This window comes from Manduca sexta, chromosome 23, assembly GCF_014839805.1.
Source record: "Manduca sexta isolate Smith_Timp_Sample1 chromosome 23, JHU_Msex_v1.0, whole genome shotgun sequence".
NCBI classification, from domain to species: Eukaryota; Metazoa; Arthropoda; class Insecta; order Lepidoptera; family Sphingidae; genus Manduca; species Manduca sexta.
Window position 1 is genome coordinate 8,033,903 of NC_051137.1, and position 23,147 is coordinate 8,057,049.

At 34.8% G+C, this 23,147-nt stretch overlaps 5 protein-coding genes and 1 non-coding gene across 8 annotated transcripts; 2 read left to right on the plus strand and 4 right to left on the minus strand.

The window, feature by feature from the left end:
• Nucleotides 1–1,372: 1,372 nt before the first annotated feature.
• LOC115447133 lies at nucleotides 1,373–2,542 on the minus strand. Its single transcript, XM_037441894.1, has 4 exons — nucleotides 2,270–2,542; nucleotides 1,990–2,182; nucleotides 1,696–1,912; nucleotides 1,373–1,604 (listed from the first exon to the last, which is right to left on the minus strand). The coding sequence occupies exons 1-4, from the start codon at nucleotides 2,540–2,542 to the stop codon at nucleotides 1,568–1,570; spliced, it is 720 nt and encodes a 239-aa protein (XP_037297791.1). The 3' UTR covers nucleotides 1,373–1,567.
• A 7,333-nt stretch (nucleotides 2,543–9,875) lies between these two features.
• On the plus strand, nucleotides 9,876–11,192 carry LOC115447126 (probable RNA methyltransferase CG11342). The gene has a single exon (XM_030174061.2). The coding sequence runs from the start codon at nucleotides 10,078–10,080 to the stop codon at nucleotides 10,807–10,809; it is 732 nt and encodes a 243-aa protein (XP_030029921.1). The 5' UTR covers nucleotides 9,876–10,077; the 3' UTR covers nucleotides 10,810–11,192.
• On the minus strand, nucleotides 10,838–13,463 carry LOC115447127. 2 transcript variants are annotated; one of them, XM_030174064.1, is made up of 4 exons: nucleotides 13,251–13,463; nucleotides 13,016–13,107; nucleotides 11,952–12,021; nucleotides 10,838–11,060 (listed from the first exon to the last, which is right to left on the minus strand). In XM_030174064.1, exons 1-4 carry the CDS (start codon nucleotides 13,269–13,271, stop codon nucleotides 10,953–10,955), a joined length of 291 nt encoding a protein of 96 aa, XP_030029924.1. In that variant the 5' UTR covers nucleotides 13,272–13,463; the 3' UTR covers nucleotides 10,838–10,952. The 2 variants fall into 2 exon arrangements, with proteins under 2 accessions (XP_030029924.1, XP_030029922.1); XM_030174062.1 differs by having other exon boundaries at nucleotides 11,910–12,021.
• A 328-nt stretch (nucleotides 13,464–13,791) lies between these two features.
• LOC115447128 (nuclear fragile X mental retardation-interacting protein 1) lies at nucleotides 13,792–16,823 on the plus strand. Its single transcript, XM_030174065.2, has 3 exons — nucleotides 13,792–14,209; nucleotides 15,149–15,413; nucleotides 15,996–16,823. The coding sequence occupies exons 1-3, from the start codon at nucleotides 13,976–13,978 to the stop codon at nucleotides 16,784–16,786; spliced, it is 1,290 nt and encodes a 429-aa protein (XP_030029925.1). The 5' UTR covers nucleotides 13,792–13,975; the 3' UTR covers nucleotides 16,787–16,823.
• A 1,887-nt stretch (nucleotides 16,824–18,710) lies between these two features.
• LOC115447124 (60S ribosomal protein L3) lies at nucleotides 18,711–21,980 on the minus strand. 2 transcript variants are annotated; one of them, XM_030174059.2, is made up of 7 exons: nucleotides 21,851–21,980; nucleotides 21,339–21,531; nucleotides 21,043–21,211; nucleotides 20,395–20,717; nucleotides 19,809–19,988; nucleotides 19,259–19,437; nucleotides 18,711–18,946 (listed from the first exon to the last, which is right to left on the minus strand). In XM_030174059.2, exons 1-7 carry the CDS (start codon nucleotides 21,851–21,853, stop codon nucleotides 18,749–18,751), a joined length of 1,245 nt encoding a protein of 414 aa, XP_030029919.1. In that variant the 5' UTR covers nucleotides 21,854–21,980; the 3' UTR covers nucleotides 18,711–18,748. The 2 variants fall into 2 exon arrangements, with proteins under 2 accessions (XP_030029919.1, XP_037297832.1); XM_037441935.1 differs by lacking the exon at nucleotides 21,851–21,980 and adding an exon at nucleotides 21,758–21,776.
• LOC115447140 lies at nucleotides 21,595–21,671 on the minus strand. Its single transcript, XR_003938983.1, has one exon. It is a non-coding gene; the product is annotated as a small nucleolar RNA U43 (small nucleolar RNA).
• Nucleotides 21,981–23,147: the final 1,167 nt, after the last annotated feature.

Below are 23,147 nucleotides of genomic sequence, written 5' to 3' on the forward strand. Positions count from 1 at the left end.
CCATCTCACAAACACCAAAAGTAAATTAACAGCTTACTATAACGTTTCATAAGATTTCCAAAGACCCCTATGCCTAGTCGCTATTTCAATATTTTCAGTTCGACAATGCATTCATGGTTTTGCTGGCATTGTAGATGCTTATCGGTGTCGGAAACAATTTCACATGAGGTGACTTAGTTGCTCGCTCGTCGGCCTATGCTATAAAGAAATACAAAATTGATCGTAATTATCTGCAGTAAGGTAACACGACTGCACAAAGTAAATAATTAGCGCGGTTAGAGTGCACACAGTTTTTGCCAAATTTTATATCGACGCCACCACAAGACCGCAAAGATGCAGTCACGACTGCACGCATTTGGTGGAATCAACAGCACTCATGCAATACGTTTGTTAGCATCAGCACTAAAGACAATACGTACAGAAACTATGAACAGAAATAGTATTCGTGCATGTGCAGTGAATCGATTAAAACTTTCTACTTTCCACGTACGTAGCCGTTGCACATTAACGGAAAATCTCGACACATTTGTCGGACTCGTATCCACTAGAGTGGATAAAGAAAGCGCCTTGTTACAATCATTAACACATCATGAATTAAAAAATATATATATTTGTTGCTAATATTGTTTGTCGACGCATAATTCATGGATCATTTTTTCGGCTCGTACATTTTAAAATACACCAAACGGACATAATTAGCTGCATTGAATATTATTTTAACATCGTAAGACGTATTGCTTACTTCTTCTGCTTCCTAGTAAAAACAACTTTATATTTGCAATTAAGCAAACTAATAAAAAGAAGATAGTATAAAGTTTTCAGGAAGTAGATATTGCGGCTATAGTGCGATCTCAATACTGAATTTTAAAACTCTTTCATTAATAATAATAATATAATAATATCAGCCCTGTATTATATACTTGCCCACTGCTGAGCACGGGCCTCCTCTACTACTGAGAGGGATTAGGCCTTAGTCCACCACGCTGGCCTAGTGCGGATTGGTAGACTTCACACACCCTCGAAATTCCTATAGAAAACTTCTCAGGTATGCAGGTTTCCTCACGATGTTTTCCTTCACCGTTAAAGCAAGCGATAATTCACAAAGAATACACACTTTCATTAACTTACTATAAATTTGACTGTATTTTAGCTTAGTGCAAAATTATTAGTAATGAAATCAGTCTCAAGTTTGTAATAAATAATATTATATATTTAATTTTATACCATTGTAAAAATAAAACGATATTGAGTGTGATATTTTTTATTATTACTCTTATATTAATTCAATAAATTAATTTATTTTAACAATATACATCCGTAGTCACAAATAAATAAATTACATTAAATAATTTATTGACATAGTTCCGAGAGCAGGAGCGGACGACCGATTCGTCTTAGGAGAATTATTGTCCACGACACGGACAGTACTTTGGTATGAGGTTGTTTGTGGAGTTTTATGAAGACAGGCGGATGAGGCATGCAGTGTGGAGGGAGCAGTTAGCTCCTGGCGCTGCGCAATTGCATTTTTCCTCGCCGCAAGCGCACCGTAACCTTCAAAATCTACTGCTCACCCACTCACTGGCCTCACCACGTACAGATCCCGCCTTTGAATTAAATACTAGAATTGAAATAACAAAAATTAATCACACGACACAGATGACAAAACATATGTCAGATACAACAGCAAAACTTTACCTATGGTGTCCATCTGCGTGCACTTGGAATGTAGTCTCAGCGGGCGTTTCGTGGCTGAACAGTTTTTTGAGGGCAATGATTCCGGCAATCGTCAACGCCACCTTACTGGCGATGAGGGCTTTGCCGGCGATGGCAGCAAGTGTCTTTAATGCCATACCACCGACGATGCTCATAGTGGTGAAAATACCGAGCAATAAGTACGGTAACACCTTTTTACCTGTAATGTAACAAATTGTTTAATATTTTTCTTAAAAGAAACGTTTTCGTTAGATTGTGGTCGACTGTTATACTAACCTCTACCTCTACCTTCCGATGCCAGGTCCATGCTAACCGTGTGCGTCGACATCAACTGCTCGAACTTTTTGCGTAACATGGTATCGACTTTGTCTTCTAGCGACATACCGGGGAAGAATCGAGGCTCCGCCACTGCCTCAGGTGCATCAGCTTGTTTTACCAAAGTTAACCCATCGGCCAGCTGAATGCTTTCCTGTAGATCCCAAAGCAAAATTATTCTAACTCTATAATCACCACTAACAAGTTTGATATTTAATTCTACTTTTGTTCACACATTTACCTGCTCAACAGCCCTAGTTAGAGCGGATAAGGCCTTGCCCTTCAAACATAATGTCATATGTTTCTGCACACTGCAGTCGTCATAAAGTTTCCTTAAAATAAAGAAATCACCAGAAGACCACCACGAACTCTCTTCTGCTCGCCCGCTGTCTACTTCGTTTTGTGCATAATCCTCTGAATCCATGACACGTGACCTCCGCGGCCCGTGGACATGACCCGACACGAGGGCCACACATAAGACTGCCGCGACGTATATCCGGAATGCGGAGCACATGTTTGTTAATAATTTCACACACTACACTAAAAACTAAATAACGACGTGTATGAGGGTGGTCCAGCGGCGACTGACGGGCGGTGGTGCGGGTGAGAGCTTATAACCGTGCGCCACTTCACCGTCGAGCACCACCAAACATCCGCTATTCCGCACTAATTCTTCGCACGCGCACTTATGTAACTGAACTTGAAAATGATCGAGAGCTATTTTCCAAGTGAATTTCTCCGATAAAATGTACGGCAAAAAGCGAGACACATATCTGTTACCAATTGCACCGTGTATTGTGTGTATCTACTTCACATTTACGTGTGTACAAACACACGCAGTTAATTACTGCTGAGTTGCGTGCACAGCGCACTGTGGACCAGCTAGTCCCACATTTCACTAGCGGACGACCGATTTGGTGCAGCGGACGTCGGGTTACAAATAAAAATACACGGATCTTATCATTACCTGTACAAGGTATTAGTTTTTTCCACATGCTATTCCTGGACTCGGACAAACGCAAATTCGTAACTAATGTATCTAGAAATATATATCCGATGACGCCGTAGTCACACATACCGTGCATACTGCATAAGGAATTATACACAATTTATTGAAGAAAAGTAAAAGCGCTACGGAACTGTAGACTCGGTAATCGATATATAGTTTCTTCGTAAGACAATTAAAATATTACTTCCAATTACCAAGAATTAATAATAATAATCGTCTTGCGAATATAATTGTAGCATTTTATAAATAACTAGTTGACCCGACAGACTTTGTCCCGTCTTAACTATGAATTTGCAGCGCCCATTCTGCCAATCGCTGACAGTTATTTCAAACAATTGACGGTTATATAAAATTAATATTTTCGTTAAGTTTTCTTAAATTATCTAATTTTCCGCGCGATTTTTTGATTTTTTTCTTTCATAAGAACCTTCTCCTGATAATAACAAACACAACTAAATAAATAGTGAAATCGGTCCAGCTGTTCACGCGTGATGGCGTGACCAAGGGAAATAGGGAATCATTTTTATATATATAGATGATTTTGGATATATACTATATATTATCATATAAACTCGAATATCGGTAGGTCGAGGTCTAGGTCGTAGCTAGTAAATCTTAAAATATACTAACTAACAAGGCTTGGAAATGTAAGGATTTTATAAACAAGGGATATTTATACAGACTTTTACCATAACAGTTTGTTTCATGCTAGGTTTTAACAAGAATGGTTGGTCAATGTTAGTTTTGAAAGTGAGACAATGTATTTATTTTTTAATAAATTACGACATACCTACATATGTAATTGTTTCCGTTACGGATGGATGTCATTTTGTTAATATAGCGTTATGAAAAATATTATATTTTTAATTCGAAGTCCGGTTAGATTGCTACTGTATATGAGTGGTAATATAATATACAATAGACCTATGTGGACAATATAATAGTATCGGGTTTTTATACGATTCATTTCTTTGTTTCTGACAATCTGTCAACATTCTGGGCATCCACTTTGCAAATTCCTCTTAAATAAGATCGAAAAATCGCCCAAAATTCTAAATGGCGTCATTGAAAATCTTTACACCTTTAGCTATGTAAACGAGTATCTGCTGTCATGATTTTTTTTTTTTTGGGTAAGCTTATCTTTACAAACTCGTGCCGTTTACAGCTATAGTATGAATTCCCGCCGCTATGACAGATAAGACAAAAGTGGAAAGTACATAATTAAAGCCTATTTCATCGTAGATCCATTGATTTCAATGTCTTATTCTCCCAAAAAGATAATGGTAACATGTAAAAAATATTATTAATTTTTAAATCAAAAGCCTTACATCACTAATCACCAAGTCCTACTAATATTATAATATGGCGAAAATTTGGTATACTAGAGTGTGTATGTGTGTGTGTAAGTATACTTTATCTACCACTGATATGTCTCTAGTATAGGAGTAGCTGTTTAGTTCTTTACCATTTAACGCAGTGGTTATATTCTCTTTGTCTACTATCCATCCATGCCATCTTAATTCTTCTTAGCAAAAAGTATTATGTACCCATTTGTCCAGGTAACTGGGTATTATGAGAATTCAGACCTCATCATGTCTTATTGAAACAAGAATGGAATATGACTTATACTGAAACCTTATAAAGTGGGTGGACCATGGAAGGCCACCTTAACAAATAACCAGTTAAAACACCTTTATATACTTAAATTTTAAATTAAATTATTGTAAACATGATTATATTACGATCTTGTACTCATATATACTTCTATACTATTATATAAAGCTGAAGTTTGTTTGTTTGTTTGTTTGTTTGAACGCGCTAATCTCAGGAACTACCGGTCCAAACTGAAAAATTCTTTTTGCGTTGGATAGCCCTTTGTTTGTGGAGTGCTATAGGCTATATATCATCACGCTATACCCAATAGGAGCGGAGCAGTAATGGCTAATCTCAGGAACTACCGGGCAAACTGAAAAAATCTTTTTGCGTTGGATAGCCCTTTGTTCGTGGAGTACTATAGGCTATATATCACCACGCTATAACCAATAGGAGCGGAGCAGTAATGGCTAATCTCAGGAACTACCGGTCCAAATTGAACAATTCTTTTTGCGTTGGATAGCCCTTTGTTCGTGGAGTGCTATTGGCTATATATCATCACGCTATACTCAATGGGAGCGGAGCAGTAATGGCTAATCTCAGGAACTACCGATTCGAACTGAAAAAATCTTTTTGTGTTGTATAGCCCTTTGTTTGTGGAGTGCTCTAAGTTATATATCATCACGCTATGACCAATAGGAACGGAGCAGTAATGAAACATGTTGAAAAACGGGAACAATTTATTAGTTTTGAGAGCTTCCGTTGCGTGCGCTGCGTAAACGGTTAAAGTTATGCAACAATGATGTATGACGGGATTGTTCCTCTTAAAAAGTTCTAAAAAATATATTATAAAACAGAGCCCCCCGCTGTATCTGTCTGCCTAAACGTGTTAAACTCAAAAACTACCCAACGTATTAAGATGAAATTTGGTATGGAGACAGTGTTAGACCCTGGGAAGAACATAGGCTCCCGGGAAACTACTACTTTTATAACGGAAAACTTTAGCCTGAAAAACTTTATAACGCGGGCGGAGCCGCGGGCAAAAACTAGTATATTATAAAATAGGGGACCGGACAAATTTTCAGAAGGTGTTTTAAATTGATCATTGTGGATATAAATAGCCAAGAGAAATAGTATTTTGCACAAATAAAGCTTAAAAAGTACATAAAACCATGCCTAAATGTTAAATAGCTATAATTCCCGCGCAAACGCTACATTATGTCATTTCGTCTCGTGTGACGTCATACGTGGATAAAGCAACTTGACAAATCTTGTCATTTGAACAGTGATTCAATAATGCCACATTAGGGTTATTTACCCTAGATTTAGGGTAAAACTGAATCAGCAGGGTATTTTTTTATGGTAATTTTTGGGGTAATTCTACGAGTTAAGGTATTAAAGCTATTGTTTCACGGTATTGCAATAAATATTGAGCTTAGAGAAAGATGTTTCCTACAAAAATTGTAGGCCATGAAACAATTATAATTTTTTATTCAATACAATTTTCGTGTACAGCTAGTTGTTCCTAATAAAATGAGATAATTAAATTAATAATTATTGAAGTGGAAGTGAAGAAAGAAGTGGCGTCTGCATAGATAAGGATATAGAAAAAAAGTACCGAATTATTTATGATTGGTTTAAGGGTAAAATTTTAAATTCCAAATAATCCTGGGGTAAAGAGAAATTATGATCTGGCAACACTGCATAGACCGTGTTAATCTCAGGCAATCTCAGGTTACTGTGTAACAACCAGAATTCTATATAAATAAATATTCTATTCCATATCATGTGGCAGCTAAAACATAAATAAATACTTCTCATAACCATAACCTCCCTGGGTGTACAAATGATTTAATTAATTGAAAAAAATAATATAATAAACAAAATAATAGTTTATTTACTTAAACACTTACCCCCTTATTCATAGACGCTTTTTATCTAAGGACGGAGTAAAGCTGTGAAAACAAGTCTGTTTCTCAGTACTGATGGCATGGCAGCCTTCGCAGTGCGGAGCCATACGGCCGTTGTGATTGACTAATATTGGTGTATCTCAATATACAGGTTACGTTTACCTGTGTACCTATTATAATTTTAACGTCGAAAGGTGAAATCAACAACACGAGAGACCGAATTCAAATAATAACGGCGCGTCCGAGTTTACCGCGTATATGTCTGTTTTCGATGGGTGTTTGTGTCAGCAAAAGGATTTTGTCATCGCATATCAATTGCTACGATTTTTTATAATTGGAATTTACTTTGTACGAAGTCCAGCCTTATACCAGCAACTAGTATAAAACTTTCAAGCAGGCACAGCCGCGTGCATATTGACTGGTAGTATTTTTATTTTGACACCTTTTGTTAGTATTTCAATAATATTTCATTAATATGTTCCCAATTTTTATAAAAATATTTCAGAACTTCTTCGCGCAGATGTAAAGTACGAATGCAGTGCTGAGTTCTCAGGTTCGATCCCCTAGTCAGTTAAAATTCTATTTTGGATTTCTGCTGTACATCAGTATTAATCTAGAATTTTACCCGAAACGGTATGGAATACACACGGTGGATAGTGGAAGATCTAAATTCGGCATAAACAAGCTCCTCGCTAATTTCATCATTCAGTTACGAGACTTTCCCGCCCTCACACCCACCACTACAACTCCTGTAAGCCAGGATCAGCAGTGGCACGCATTTTATGACACCGAGCAGTGAAGCTCGGCGAATCTCAGGGAAAACTAATATGTCATTATCCCGCAACGAAATTAATCAAATAGAAAGATAGGGAGGAGTTGGAAATATTAATTGTCCACTTCCCTCCAGAGCAATGCGGGTGACAAAATCATGATGTAAGGAAGCGATTTAACCTCAAGGATAGGGACGTTTACAACTAGATAAGCTAGTTATAAAGCACCACGGATAAAATTAAATGAAAGGGTCCTATCACATGAGCTGTTAGATTTGATTACAATAGGCATGGCAAAAACGCCGGAAAGCACGGAAATTCCGTCTAGTCTCAACAAGGTCCATGTAGTAAGTATACAACCCCAGATGTTATTTGCATACTGTTTAACATGATGTTGCGCTCTTCATGCCAGAGACCACACTCCCAAAGTACGTGATGAGCAGATTGTTCAACTTCGTAACCAGGTGTAGAGCATGGGCACGCAGGAGAATCAACCAGCCTAAATGAGAACAGTTTACCCTTAAAATTACCATGGCCGGTAAGGAATTGCGATACACAGTAATCTATTTCTAGCCAAGTTTTAATTAGGCGATCGCGAACGTACGGAAAGTATTTATATAAATGACGTCCTTTCGAAGACGAGTCCCACCTACATTGCCATTCATTTAATAACTCATTGTGTACATCAGTGTACGGTTTAAATATTCTATCGATTCTTAAGAGCTCGCGAGACGTAAGAAACTTTTTATTCATATCCTCTCTGGTTGAGTAATACATAGCGGCGCGACGCTATGCCTCCAAATAGACAGGGAGTACACTCGCGAGGACAGGCAAAGCTTCTGTACTAACAGTTCTATACGCCTTGCACAAAAATATCAACGCCAATCGTTGACTTTGGAGCAGTTTCCTGCGCACAGCACCGATAGTTGCCCTATCGGCCCATACAGGTGATCCGTATGTAATGCAGGCTAAGTAAGTCGCTCCATAAATGATTTTGAGCGTAGTGAAAGACAGTCCCCACGTAGAGGTCGATATCCTTGTCAAGGCGTTAAAGTTACGTTTTGATTTTTCCCCGAGGTTTTTTATATGCTCCAGAAAGGAAAAATTTCGTTCTAAAATCAAACTTAAATAACAAACCGATTCTTTCCTTTTTACAACAATATTATTAAATTTTATTCGCGGCGGTGATTTTAATATACCTTTTAAAAGCAGTTGGAACGTTCATCATTCAGTTGTATTAAACAACTTTTCCTTTAATATCAACTAGGATTTGCTTGGGGCTTCACACAGGTGTAAACATTTCCAGCAATAAAAGTTCCACTGTAATTTTTTTTAACTAATAAGTAGGTACCCTATAGAACAATCCTATAATAATATTATGTTATTTCAAGATTAAAAACACGGTCTGTGTGAGAAAATCGATAAAAAAATAAGGTATCTGCGTTTATTTCTAACAAACATCCAAATAATATGTATGTAAACATCATAATATTTTCGCAAACTCACACATTCATGTTAATATGAGTAAAAGTAAGATTTCAGTAGAATAGGTAGTATATCTATATTATACTTACGTTACGTCGTACCACAGTCAATCGCTTAATAGTGTTTTACCATGAATGCAAGCATGTGGCTCCTCGATACCTAGGAAAATCTTTTGAAGTTGCATCGGATCTGAATTTTGGCGGGTATTGTATGTACAAAAAGACGCCGGGATAAGATTAACTTGGAAAATATAAATGCGGGATGAACATACAACTTGCTACATAAGATGGTAAATAAGTAGGTACTATTTTTGTAATCTCAAGCCTATCGCCATTTATGTAGATATCTACCGAGCACATTTCCACACTCCTACTGGTACATAATAATGAACAAATAAACCGACGAGACAACAATCTTATCGATTATACCTACTATCCAACATTACCATGGAGTCAGTATAAAAACAGAAATAGTAAATAAGTAGTTAGATATAATTAGATGTATTTTATAATTATTTTGTTCCCTGATTGCACCTCTGCCTATCCCTCAAAGACATGATATTATCTGCAATGACGTAACTATACCGTAAGGCCCATAGAGTATTTATTTCATTGAATGGGGTGCTCTGAACTCACCAGTGCTGCCAATAAAAATATATATTGATTTTTCCGGTGATCTTTTTGGTCCCCAAGATACAAAAATGTAATGTTGAAAATAATATGAGTTCTAACAAAAGCCTATTTTTTTTTTCTTAAAACTGCGATGTTGTTAATCGGTTCTCTTCCACTTTAATCAGACGCCCTCATAAGCCGAGGAGCATTTTACCCATGATGTCACCCTGTTGATATCCCACTGGATATGTGCTTGTCCTAATTTGTTTGCAATAGTTATTAGTTATAAAGAAACTAAATTACAATACTTCCAACCGTTTTCCTGTCTATTTGATTTGAAAAGAAATGATACTTAAAAATGATATTTTTAAAACGTTGCGTTATATCTAGTATTTCAACTGTTAATGATTTCCCGTAGTAATTCGGAATGTCGAAGAGGATTACACGGTATCATTTCGTATACAGTTGCTGTCAAAATGACATTAATGGCATTGACATTTGGCAGCAAGAAGCAACAGTAAATAAAAATTGGTATCAAGGCACTCATTATCATACCTACCTATATTATTCCTTTGATTGGTAACGAATAATAAATTGTTGATCGAAGTTACGTGTAAATTGAAAATAATAAATAAGTATGATATCAATAAGTACCTAGTAACTAATTTACAATGAAGAGTGAAAGTGCCAACAATGCAAATGATCTCAGTTACATGGGCAGCGACCCTGGCGCTGTAAAACATGGAAACTTCATCAATTATTACAAATTTCACAACGTGGACCAGCGAATTAACAATTTACACCCAGAAATGCTGCCAAAAATAAATTCCAATGAGATATACTGTTTGGACATCGGTTGTAATACTGGAGAACTAACTAAAAGTCTAGTGGTCTATTTAAAAACAAATTATCCAAACACTAATATTAACATACTAGGAATAGACATAGATCCGACACTAATACAGAGAGCTAATGAAACTAATAACGTTCCTGGCATATCTTACATGACATCAAACATAATGAATGAAACAGATCGTTTAGATATTCATAAATATTTAGAAACACATGGAAAACAAAAATTCGATATTATATTTTGCTTTTCTGTAACCATGTGGATACATTTAAATAATGGAGATGATGGTTTGCTCGAATTTTTGAGATATATCAAATCATTGACCAAAGTTATTATTATTGAACCCCAACCTTGGAACTGTTACAGAAATGCCCAGCGAAGAGTGAAGAAATCAGGAAGTTATTTCGAACATTATGAAAACCTCACCATAAGAGGTGATGTTGACAAAACTATTGAAAATATATTGGGTGAAAAGCCACACACAAAAGTTTATGAATCCCTCTATTCCTCATGGAACAGAAAAATTAAAAGTTTTATGATGGCTTTATAGTGGGAGCAATAATAAAAAAGAAAAACCATTGCAATAACTAAAATTCTATTCACTAATTAAATACACATTTACTTAAGATAAAATACAATAATGTTTGAGATATATTCTGAATATAATATGAGAAATGATCATTGAACATACATTTAAGTTGCAACTTCTTCAGTGCTAGATTCAAATTCTAATTTGACATCTCCGCCTAAGGTGTCCACATCCATTTCTGTTTCCTGAGCATTCAGCATATTCAGTGTAACCTGGAAATATATTATGTATTAAAATTTATAGACCAATTTTTGTTTGGTTTAGCATTCATTCTGTAATAATGATATGATGACAAAAATATTATATTGAACATTGGCCTTACTAATAAAATGAACTTTTGTATACATTTGTCATAATTATTCTAGACATTCTTTCATTCTTCAGCATGCCAAAAGCAAAATACAATCAAAGAAAAAAAATCGCAATACATAAGCTGTGTCTATATTTACTCAAACAATTTGACCCCTTAATAAGTCAAAATCTATTTAACATAAACACATTAAATTTAGTTTATTTCTTAAAAGCCCAAAGGTTATAATTCTAAAAATTATTGGATGATAATTTTTTTTGATGACTGGAATAGTGCCGTGCTAAGCGCAAAAGCGGTATGTTAGGGAAACCTTATTTTGAGTGAAGTTTTTTAAGTAAAACTGAGATAGAGAAAACTCTTAACGTTTTTAAACAAATTCTAAACAAGATACCATTATTTAGGCAAGTTTTTATAATGGGCATTTCTTTAAGCTACCTAACACCATAAAAATCAAGATTTTGATTTTTTTTGAGATACTGCTTTTGAGCTTAGCATGGCAGAATACACAACCACTTATAAAAATGTTTGATTATTTATTCAATTATGATATGGAGATAGGCCCCCTATCACATCATGGAATGGAACACATATGGCGAATAGTGAGTGTCCTGATGGCACATCTGTCTACCACTTCAGGCATAAAGGTGTGGTGTGTGTTAATTTGTTATAATCATTCTGAAAGTTTCATACTAGTTTGGTTTATTTGGACACAACTAGATTGAACTTCTATACTAAAGACATTAGTGATCACCTGTTGTGATACAGGGTTATGTATGTTATGTTGGGCTTGTACCATTGATGCAGAACCAGCTGCTGCTCGATCGTCAGCCAATTTCCTCTTCACTGGAGTCTTTTGCTGCACACTGAAACATCACAATTAGACCATAAGACATTATAATTACATTTAATATAAGCAGTCAATCAAGTTTAAATAAATTAAGAATAAAAATAAACATCACTACATAATATTAAACAAAGCCACTGCCATATTTGTCTGTGTGTCTGAACATAATAAACTCAAAAACTATCCAACGGATTTTTATATTGTTTTCACCAATGGACAGAGTGATTCAAAACAAAGGCTTATATGTATAATCATTAATTTATGTGTACATTGTCTGAAATATGACTATGGTTGTAGATGTAAGAAAAAATATGAAAAAACTAAACTGACATTGAGGTTTCATTAAACATACAGTCTAGAATTGTTTCTCTTTTATAAATCTACAAAAAAGTCGACAATGGCATATAACTTTTAAGGATAGCTTACTATAACAATTTTATATTTTAAAAATGTTCACACACTTGTAATTGGAAAGTTATTTAAGCAGATACACAATATTAATGCATTCAAAAGGTCTGCCACTGACACAATACACATAATCCAATAAAATACATGAAAAAATAAAAGGTGTATATGCTCTGCTACCTATGCAAAGTTGTGGTAGCTAGTTTAAGCATATGAATAATCTCTATATTACAGAAATCTTATGTAAATCATAAGCACACAGTCAGTAACTAGCCACAGCAACATGATTGGATGTCAAGTTAAATTTACAAATCTTTGTATAAAATACAAATGCTGAATATGCTCATACCTCCAAATTTAGTAAATTATCTACTAATTTATTTATTCATTTTATTTAAGTTTTTATTTTGCGCTTAAAACTTTGATACTATTACCAAATTTTTTGATGCCAATAGGATTAATTTTGTTCTCGCTCTCAGGAAGGGCTCGAATATACTTTCAAAATATATTATTTTAAGAACTACCAATAGCCAGGATTATTGCAAATTATACATATTTCTTTGGAATAACGCACATTTATCCTCTTTGGATACATTAAGGACAATTACCTAGGTGTCGATTCTGCAAGTGGGTGTAGTAACATGGTCATTTCTGCTAGCTTATTAAATGCTGCACCTGCTTCAGTAAAAATTTCGCCAACCTGTAATTTATAATTGGGTAGTTAAAGAGACTAAGGATAGTGTTTGTTATAAATAGCTACCATAATAATAAATGAATGTCTAAAATAGATAAAGAGGAAGAAAAAGTCCTAAATCACTACATGATAGACATTTAAATACATACTTTTGCCGCTGAATTATTCATGACCCTTTATAAATAATGGCTATTAGCTGGAACTACACTCTTCGGCCTAATCCTTTTAGTTGTCACCAATAATATTTTCAGAAAACAAATTATTCAAAAAGAGAAAAATTTAGATGAAAAAATTGTAAACATAAAAACTGTGGTAATAAACCAATGACATAAACACCTCAAATGACACTTGACAGCTGATAAATTTTTTTTTTTTTTTTTATAATTCGTCCTTATAGGACAGGCTATAGTCTTACGACCATACTGCCTAGTCTTACGTATTTCTTTTCTTCAAATTTAAATTCTTAATATATTGTCTTTCGTAAGAATGACAGCTGATAAAGGCTGGACAGGGCTGGGCATACTAATCCAAGTGCATTCTGAATTCAAACACTATACAATATAAAAATCCAATACAACTCTGTCTTACCGGGTTAATTCACACACTTTCAGTTTTCAGAAAGCTATTTAGTTGTTAAAAAAATGTAGCAATCCATTATCGATATGTACTCATAATCTTACTCAAACCTAGACATATTACTTGTGTTACTTTGACAGCTATCACAGCCTAACAGCGGTTGTCAAATTTTACGAAGTATTATGATAAATAAGAACGATGTTATCAGAGTAAGTGTGTTTTGATCCGTGGATTGTATGATAAATATATTGTGAATCTACATATTTGGGAAAAATTAAAAAAGGTTGAAAGAAATAAAATGTTTAGACCGGCACATCCAAGAGTAATGAACCATCGTCCTCGTTTTAATGTACAACAGAATTTTCAATGGCGAAGACCTCCAGCACCACGTGCATTTTATGGAAGTAATAACGATTTCCGCCCTAGACCGGCACAAATGTTACAAAACGCCAATCTAGAACATTGGTGCGAAACGTGCGATAGAGGTTTTCCCACTGAAAATCTTTTAATAGAACACAAATCACAACATCAGGTAATTTGGTATATTTTTTTTATCCCCTTTAAAACCATGATAGAGAAAGAGTATTAGGAAAAATTCTCGAAAAAATGTTTCAAGTTCGTAAATTGTATTAAAAGTGCTATTAGTCAAATATTATAAATGATAAAATAATATCGACAAGTGCAAAGTAAATGAAGCCATCTACACATTCACATTTTTTTTTACTGCATTATTATGTTAATTACACAAAACTCTAAAATTTGAGTCCTTTTAATGATTCTTATTAATCTTAGAATGTAAATAAAACTAACTACAACTTCACTGCATAAATTTGTACAAAATATTTTATATATTGGGTTAATAGCCTTTTAACTATTATTATTTACTTGTTTTACAGTCTTTTATTCTATAACTATATATTTCACTTAATATAACTCAGATTATCATATTTTATATGTTTATTTGAGATAATTAAAAACTCAGTCAGATCCCACCAAGTAATTAACTCATATGGCATAATTTAAAACATGATGTACTGCAACTGTAACTGTAACTGCAAAATAAACTTAAATAAGATCAAAGTATATTTACCAACTTACAATATAAATGGCTAGGAGTATAAATGTATAATTTTACTGATAAATTAAAAAAAATGCATTTTTTTTTCTTTTTAGAAGCTCTCTTGTAAACTAGGTTTTTTGCAGATAAACTTTTTTACTTTGCACCCAATATAGTAATAGTAAAATGACTAGTATATTATTTACTAATAGTAGAATGTTAATGTAGATTTATGGCCAATTACTTTATTGTCAGTAACAGTGAAAGTTACTATTAATTTTGGCTAAATTATGTTCTTTGGATTATGACATCTCTTCCAGTTTTTATTTTACCAGTCTATAAAAATCTGGCTCCTAATAAAGCATATTATTTTCAAAGTAATATAAACTTTTGACACCTTGTTTCTTATTCCAGAAATGCAACATAGATGGTTGTCAGTTTGTTGCCCACCCAAAGGTGATAACAAAACATATTCAAATGCAACATTCATCAGGTTTATTCAAAAAAATATCAAATCTCAATAATCCTGAGGAAATAAAAAAATGGAGAGAAGAAAGGAAAAGAAATTTCCCTACTAGATCCAATATTGAAAAGAAGGCAGCAGAATTGAAGGAAAAAATAGATAGGGGTGAAAAAATGGGGTTGAAACATACACAAAGGCCTAGAGATGCAAAACAAGGTAATACTTTTGTTGTACTAAATGTCATAATATATAGTTTGCTTGTCTGATTATGATCAGACGAGCAAACTATGCTACAACTGTCTCAGTACAGAATCTAAACTAATCACAAAGTTCTTGGTTCTGTAATCTGATCCTTAACTGTTATCTGAAACATTTCATATCCAGTCACTTAATATTCAATAATTGCACTGGCTCAATGTCCTTCAAAGTGTAGAACAAAAATGCTAATACACTGCTGCTTGGTTCTATAAATATATTATAATTGTATAAACTATAAGAAAAGATAATCATATAAATTGTAAATGGTTATTACAACTAGTGGTCATCCAGTGGTTGAAATTCAACTTATACATAAATTTTACTTCTCTGTGCTCCTTCTTTATTAGGTTTAATTATGCTAACTCTCATATTCCTTAGTGTTAGCAGTGTGTTTGAAAAGGTGTAGACATTTTTTTCTTCACATATTCATACTTATATAGATTATTGGTTGTTATTCTTACTGTTTATCTATTTTTTGTAATACTGTTAAATTGTTGATCATTACAATGAAATAAATCAGTACCCTTTTTAAAATTTCAGGTAACAAAAGAAAATTGGTGCCAGGTTTTAAACATCATAATGACAGAAAAGACTTTAAAAAGAAGAAAATATGTAATGCAAATAATGAAGATGAAGTGAAAAATAAGCCAACAAATAAAAAAAATGCTGACAAGTATTTACCACCTGTGGAAGAGAGAAGGATCCCTCAATTTGGTGGTATACAGGGGCTTATAACTGGTACTGAAGATAAAGATGATGCAGAAGAAACAGATAGTAATTTAATAATTGAAGATGATGATAATGAAAGATTTATAAATAATTCAAAAGAAATAGCTAATTCAAATGAACCAGTCCTTTGTGGAGCTTTGGTTTCACTTATGTGCCAATATGGGTCATCAGATGAAGAAGATAACAATACAGTAGATACTCAGGCACCAACAACCTTAAAAGACACCAACATAATAAAAAATAAATCAGACAGTAAGAGTCAGAGCAAAGAAAATAAAGAAAATTTTGAAGTTCATAAACTATCTAGTGATCACAGTAGTACACTACATGATGATAATGACAGTGGTCCTGAAGAAGTTAAGGTAGAGAAAAGTATTGAAGTTGAGGGTGATGAAGCTTCTTCAAAAGAAATCACAAAACAGATGAAGAAAAGACATCTAGATAAAAAAGAAATTAAACATGTTATTAATTCTAGGAGACAAAAATCAAAATTACCTTCTACACTTCTACAAAAATTATTATTTAAAGAAATTCAATATGAGCGCAATATGGTACTTCAATGTATAAGGTACATAGTAAAGAATGACTTCTTCGATAAATAAATAAATCATACTCATTTAATTTGAGAGTTTGGACACATTTGGCTTAGTTCTTATTTCGGCATTTGCAAACCTGTAAAATTCATTTTTTTATCCAACTCGGTTTTAGGAGTTGCAAGTAACTAAGCAGGAAGTTAAATAATTTATTATTTTCATAAACATTGCGCGTTGACTAGGGCGCTAGGACCAACCACCCAAAGTGGCAACAGCCCAGTTAGTGATGGAAGGGACCACTAAGACAAAGAGAGGTCAATTTTGTAAAGTTGTGTTTCTTTGTGAACTATTGCTTGCTTTGACGGTAAATGAAAACATCGTTAGGAGACCTTCATACCTGAGAAGCTCTTCGTAAGAATTTCGAAGTTATGTGAAGTTACCCAAGGTCAGTCTGGTGAACTATGGCTTCAACTCCCTCAGTAGAGGACGCTCGTGCACAGCTGTGGGACAATATATAGTGCAAGGCTGATATTATTTAATGACAATAAATACTGAGCTACCGCAACCTGTTGACCGGTGATGGTGATCACCTGCCGCTACCTACCGGGCCAGCGAAGTAATCACCTGGCGCTATCTGACGACCCCAACAAGTGATCACCGGCCAATCACTATTTCGATATCTGCTATTGTCAAACACATAATAGTCGCCACTGTCTTGTATTTTTTAGTTTAAAGAACTTAGCTGTGTGTTTAGAATGTGGCAAAAAAATGGCACGACTGCATGTTGATTTAAACGACTTCATACTGGGATTAGTTAATCATACATACATGGCGCCGTCACCACACCGCAAATATTGTAAAAATAGCCTTTGTTTCTACGGTCAGTACATAATTACGCAAAGCGATGCGACGCGATATACACGAGCCCTGAATTATATTTTATTTTAGAGGAATTCACAGATATGGAGCCATAGCCAAAATCCCTTTGTACAATCTATAATATAACATAGGTAATTCTTTCTATATATAAGCATTAATGATTGTAGAAAGGAATCTTTGCTACGATCCCTAATATGTTGGATAGTATGTTCCGAATAAGAGTGTCTTCAAACAAACACCCGGCGATCGCGCGACTAATTTGAAGGCGCCATAATAATAGCCATGTATTATACTAGCTGTTGCCCGCGGCTCGGCCCGCGTTATGAAGTTTTTCAGGCTTAAGTTTACTGTTATAAAAGTCACACTATATATTTTCCCAGGAGCCTGTTCTTCCCAGGGTCTCAAACTGTCTTCATACCAAATTTTATCCAAATACGTTGGGTAGTTTTTTGAGTTTAACACGTTCAGGCAGACATGCAGCGGGGGACTGGTTTTATAATATATTTTTGTAGAACTTTTTAAGAGGAACAATCCCGTCATACATCATTCTTGCATAACTTTAACCGTTTATGCAGCGCACGCAACGGAATCTCTCAAAACTAATAAATTTTCCCCGTTTTTGCAACATGTTTCATTACTGCTCCGCTCCTATTGTGTATAGCGTGATTATATATAGCCTATGGCACTGTACGAATAAAGGGCTATCCAACACAAAAAGAATTTTGCAGTTTGAACCGGTAGTTCCTAAGATTAGCGCGTTCAAACAAACTCTTCAGCTTGTATATAATAGTAGATATACTGTCCCATAGCTAGGCAAGGGTCTCCCTACTGAGAGTTTAGGCCTTAGTCCCCACGCAATTCCTACAGAGAACTTAGGTGATCTAGTTTCACTAGTAGAGCCCCGTGCCCTATGATGAGTGTATAATACAGGGCAGATATAGTCTCGCAATCCGTTCCGCCACGTCCTAAGGCACCCCAAGATGAATATAAAATAAATGCTACCAGTCTGCAACATACTTTCGACAAATAGCGAAAGCATTCCTCAAAAACAAGGGAATTTAGTAGTTTATTCTGTGATATTAATTTCATAGTTTCTATGGATAGAAATAAAACATTTTTATTTTTTGTCATTTATTATGGTCCACGAGTTGTTTAGGACTGAGCGGCTGGGGCAGGAGGAGCCGCGGTAGCTGCAGCCTCTTCACGGATACGATCCTTCTTGAGGGTACCCATAAACGCAGCCTTGTCAGCCGGCGTCTGGAAGCGACCGTGACCGAACTTGGAAGCAGTATCAATAAACTTGAGGCTGATCTTCTCAAGGGCGGCTCTCTTCGTGTGCACGCGCAGCGACTGCAAAAAAACAATTTTAGAAATATAAAATGTACATGCTATAAGGACTAGGATAATGGCACAAAACTATACTAGCAATCTGCCAACTCAATAAAGTCAAACATTTAAAGAGAAAAAATAAGGGCCTTTTACATAACTAGAGCTTTCGAAATGAGTCTTGGGCAATTCAAAATATTTTTTTAGGAAAAAGGATGTTACAAAAAATATTTTTAGAATTAAAATGGAAATTAACAAAAAAATCAACTTGGCATAGTGCGATAGCTGGTATAAAAAAGTGAAGGCATATAATAAATAAATACACATGATTATTACCTTTCTCAAAGTGATAACCCTCTTCTTGGGTCCCATACAGCAACCCTTAATCATCACAAAGTCATTGTTGACCTCACCATAGTGGGGGAAACCACCCATGGGAGTGATTGATTTCTCAGACAAGTCATATTCAGTAGAAGCATTGTTCTTGATCACCTTGCCATCCTTGGTGTGGATTCCTGTGAGAAAAATAATTATTTAAAATTATAGATAAATGTGTTTAAAATTAAACTTATTCAGTATGTAACAATGATTTAATATAGTAGGTATAGTTTACTGGAATTGGTCTTACAAAACCATGTTAACATCTTGAATCTTAAATGATGAATTTCTGATATTGTTATGCTTGCATTAAAGTAGTAGTAGTGCTAGCATGCTAGTATTTTAAATTCAAGGTACAGGAAATACTCCTTAATAGATTGTGCCCTTAGTGACGAATACCACCAATATTAGTATTATCTCAATGGAACTGCATAACATGAAGATATCCTAAACAAAACTATGTAAACCCTTCAACTGCTGTAAAATTACATGCTTCTTTTTAACATACCTTGTCCAATACGGTAAATCTTCTTGTTCATCTCAGTTCTGTGATGGTAGCCCTTCTGACCAGCACGGGCAACTGTAAATGATACTCTAGACGGATGCCATGCTCCAATACAGGCAACCTTGCGAAGACCCTTGTGTGTCTTGCGGGGCAATTTCTTTGTGTGCCAACGAGATGTTACACCTGAAAATTTAATATTTTGTCTTATTATATGCTAATATACTAAAGCCATTAAGTAAACTTAAATGATGTCAAGAATTAATGATATTGTCAATTCACTTTCATCATATTAAATTATTTCGGCCTTTAAAATTTCGTCATATTAAATTTTAAAGGCCGAAATATCCATGCATATTAATTATTTTTACGTTTTTCTTTCAACTGCGAGAACTAATCACTAACTAGACGTGAATTTAAATTCTTTACTTGTCAATACTTGTTTAGTTACCCAGATTAAAGGTGAAACAAAATGTATGAAAAATGGACCTTAAGCTATAACCTTAACTATAAGACTAGTTTTGATCCCAGAAACAATATTTTATGAATTCCAGTTACAAGGCTTATAAAATGTAATTAATGAAATATTTACCTTTATATCCTTTACCCTTGGTGACACCAATACAATCAATCATCTCATCCTGGGCAAAGACAGAGTCTATGGGGATAGGCTTCTCCAGGTGTTCCCTGGCCCACTTTACTTTATCCTCAATAGTTCCACCATTGACCTGGATCTCCATAATGTGAGCCTTCTTCTGACGCTGCTTAAGCAGCTTCATTTGGGTGTGAGCAATGATCCTCACCACACTACAGTAGCGGATCATTTTTTTGAAGTCCTTCTCAATGGACTTGCGTCCAAGCTCATCCTGCCATTTCTTGCTGGCTTTAGTGAAAGCCTTCTTCTTGCACTTGTACCTGATTAAAGCATAAGTCAAACCGGCTGCTGTAAGAAAAGCCAGACAGTCTCATCGTTGAGCGGAGACCGCTAGGCAATCATATGCACCAAGCAATATGCTCTAGGCATAAATATATCAAACTCTCATCCTGGGAGAGGAGAGCTATAAGTACAGATTAATTAGCATGTTTAATTGTAGTATAATAAAACAAAATATATATATGAAAGTTATAAACATTTTCTGACCAAGATGACAAAGATTACAATTGAAACTGTAATTGACCATTGTAGCAGTTATTTGCTGATTCAGAGGAAGAAATCTGCTAAATTTAAGAGTATGCATACCAGTTTTTGTAGAATCTACGGCGGCAGTCTTCGGACATGTGTTCAGCCCAGACAGTAAGCAAGGCGCGGAGACCATGCGGGGTTTCGATGTAGCCGACAACACCGACGCACACCATGGGAGGAGTCTCGATAATCGTGACAGCCTCCACAATCTCCTTCTTGTTGATCTCTGGAAATGGTATAGCACTTTAGTCACATTCAATAGTACATGGATGTAATAAGGGATCAGTATTTTTGAAGTGAAAGTATAAATAAGTAGGAACTTTGAACAGTAAATTCAGGTATAGCATACTCACTTGAACCAGGACGGTCGGGTTCACGGACCACGTGGGTCATACCGGCTTTGTAGCCGATGAATGCGGTGAGATGCACGGGCTTGCTAGCGTCATCCCTGGGGAAAGCCTTCACCTTACCACGATGACGACGGGACCTCTTCTTGGGATAGAATCCCATTGACCCATGGCGGGGAGCCGAAAACTTCCTGTGCGACTAAAATAATACATATGTTAACAATACTGCAATTGACATCACAATTACACGTTATGACTTGAATTCATCAGTCCGCCCTAGTAAAATCTTCACAAGAACTCAGGTTCTAACCGTATAAATTTATAAATAGGTATCATCACTTGGTAAATCAGATATCATACATGATAAGTAAATATTAAAATAAAACGAGAAATCATTAAAATAAAATATAGAAATAAATAATAACCATTAAACTAAAGAAATAATTTCACTAAAATCGACAACAAGTAAAGGATTCTAATAATACATAAAGATTGAATTAAATGACCACGCAACTAACCATGTTCGAGGACAGTCGCAACAAAAATGGCCGAGTTGTGCTTTTCGCTATTGCCAGATGTATGCTTTGTAATACCTCCCAACTGAACTAAGAAACCCCCAAAATAAATTCATTTAAAAAAAAATTCCACCAGTTCGTGACAAAAAATATTATCGATTTTTCACGTAAGAAGAGTATTTTACATTCGCTTAGTAGTAGTGTTGGATTAATTAGCATTAGTATTAATTGTTAGCATGATAAATCGCATTTAGCATTTCAAAAATTTAATACAGCTACTAAATTTCATGAAATGCGAAATGCTAATGCAAAAATTCCATGAAATGCTCGCATATGTTAGCGCGCTGCGCAATAGCAGCGCAAGCGTGTGCGCTGTCCTTAGCGCTCGTAGAAATAATGATAAATTCCGTGCTATATACTAATATTAATGCAAACGTGCCTATTTTGAGTGGAGGAGTAAACGAGAAATAGAAGAATAGAATAGAAGCGCGAGAGCGCATTGCATGGAGTGGCTCATTGAATTGTTTATATTTTTGGAAATTACTAAATATTAGTCTGGATAATATTGCACACAATCATTTATATTACGTATGAATAGAGAATTAAAAGTAATTTTATGATAAACTTGCACATTCTAGTAGGTCCTTATAATATTCATTCTATATTCTATAATATGCAAATCATATTATATAATTTTAATAAATTGTATAGAAGGTATATTGGCGTTAAATAAAAAGAAATGAGCCTTAAACTTTGTCCATTACTGCGCGCGAATTGGTAATTCTTCATTGTGATTATTAATTTGCAAAATTAAACTCACACAATTTTTATTCAAGCATCATATTAGCAATTATTATTAGCATGGTATTTAGTATGCTAAGAGATGAAAATTAGCATGCTAATGAAATTAATTCAAAATAGCATTGGCAGTAGTATGTTTCCGTTCAGATCGGTTAATTTCTTACTCCAAAATATTGTGTGCTTTCCATTGAGTCCTTTCTTTTCTCCCATGGCCTTAAAATCCCTCAATTTTTGAGTAAAACTCCCAATTGGCAACAGTGAGTTTTTAGCCAGAAGGTTGGGCTTATACATCCGGAATTGCATGCTAAAACTAACAAACTAAAACGGATGCTTGCTTTACAGTTTGTGCAATATTTTCCCTTTAGAACTCGACGCTATAAAGACAACTAGACCGCATTGGAAAATCAAAATTTAGGAAAAAGAGTTAAAAGTAAAAATAAATAAATAAAGGTATGTTGACAACATAGTACAGTGGTTGAGTTTGGCTGCCGGCAAAAAC

What these genes read in the sequence shown, in the direction of transcription:
- LOC115447128 (XM_030174065.2), top strand. Translation starts at nt 13,976, where the DNA reads ATGTTTAGACCGGCACATCCAAGAGTAATGAACCATCGTCCTCGTTTT. An exon ending in AACACAAATCACAACATCAG is followed by an intron (nt 14,210 to 15,148) that starts GTAATTTGGTAT and finishes TTCTTATTCCAG; the next exon opens with AAATGCAACATAGATGGTTG. An exon ending in GCCTAGAGATGCAAAACAAG is followed by an intron (nt 15,414 to 15,995) that starts GTAATACTTTTG and finishes TTAAAATTTCAG; the next exon opens with GTAACAAAAGAAAATTGGTG.
- LOC115447126 (XM_030174061.2), top strand. Translation starts at nt 10,078, where the DNA reads ATGAAGAGTGAAAGTGCCAACAATGCAAATGATCTCAGTTACATGGGC.
- LOC115447133 (XM_037441894.1), bottom strand. Translation starts at nt 2,542, where the DNA reads ATGTGCTCCGCATTCCGGATATACGTCGCGGCAGTCTTATGTGTGGCC. An exon ending in TAACTAGGGCTGTTGAGCAG is followed by an intron (nt 2,183 to 2,269) that starts GTAAATGTGTGA and finishes TGGGATCTACAG; the next exon opens with GAAAGCATTCAGCTGGCCGA. An exon ending in CACGCAGATGGACACCATAG is followed by an intron (nt 1,605 to 1,695) that starts GTAAAGTTTTGC and finishes TTTAATTCAAAG; the next exon opens with GCGGGATCTGTACGTGGTGA.
- LOC115447124 (XM_030174059.2), bottom strand. An exon ending in ACCCGACCGTCCTGGTTCAA is followed by an intron (nt 21,212 to 21,338) that starts GTGAGTATGCTA and finishes TACCATTTCCAG; the next exon opens with AGATCAACAAGAAGGAGATT. An exon ending in GGGTTATCACTTTGAGAAAG is followed by an intron (nt 18,947 to 19,258) that starts GTAATAATCATG and finishes GTTTTTTTGCAG; the next exon opens with TCGCTGCGCGTGCACACGAA.
- LOC115447127 (XM_030174062.1), bottom strand. Translation starts at nt 13,271, where the DNA reads ATGAATAATTCAGCGGCAAAA. An exon ending in TGAATAATTCAGCGGCAAAA is followed by an intron (nt 13,108 to 13,250) that starts GTATGTATTTAA and finishes TATAAATTACAG; the next exon opens with GTTGGCGAAATTTTTACTGA. An exon ending in CTTGCAGAATCGACACCTAG is followed by an intron (nt 12,022 to 13,015) that starts GTAATTGTCCTT and finishes GTGATGTTTCAG; the next exon opens with TGTGCAGCAAAAGACTCCAG.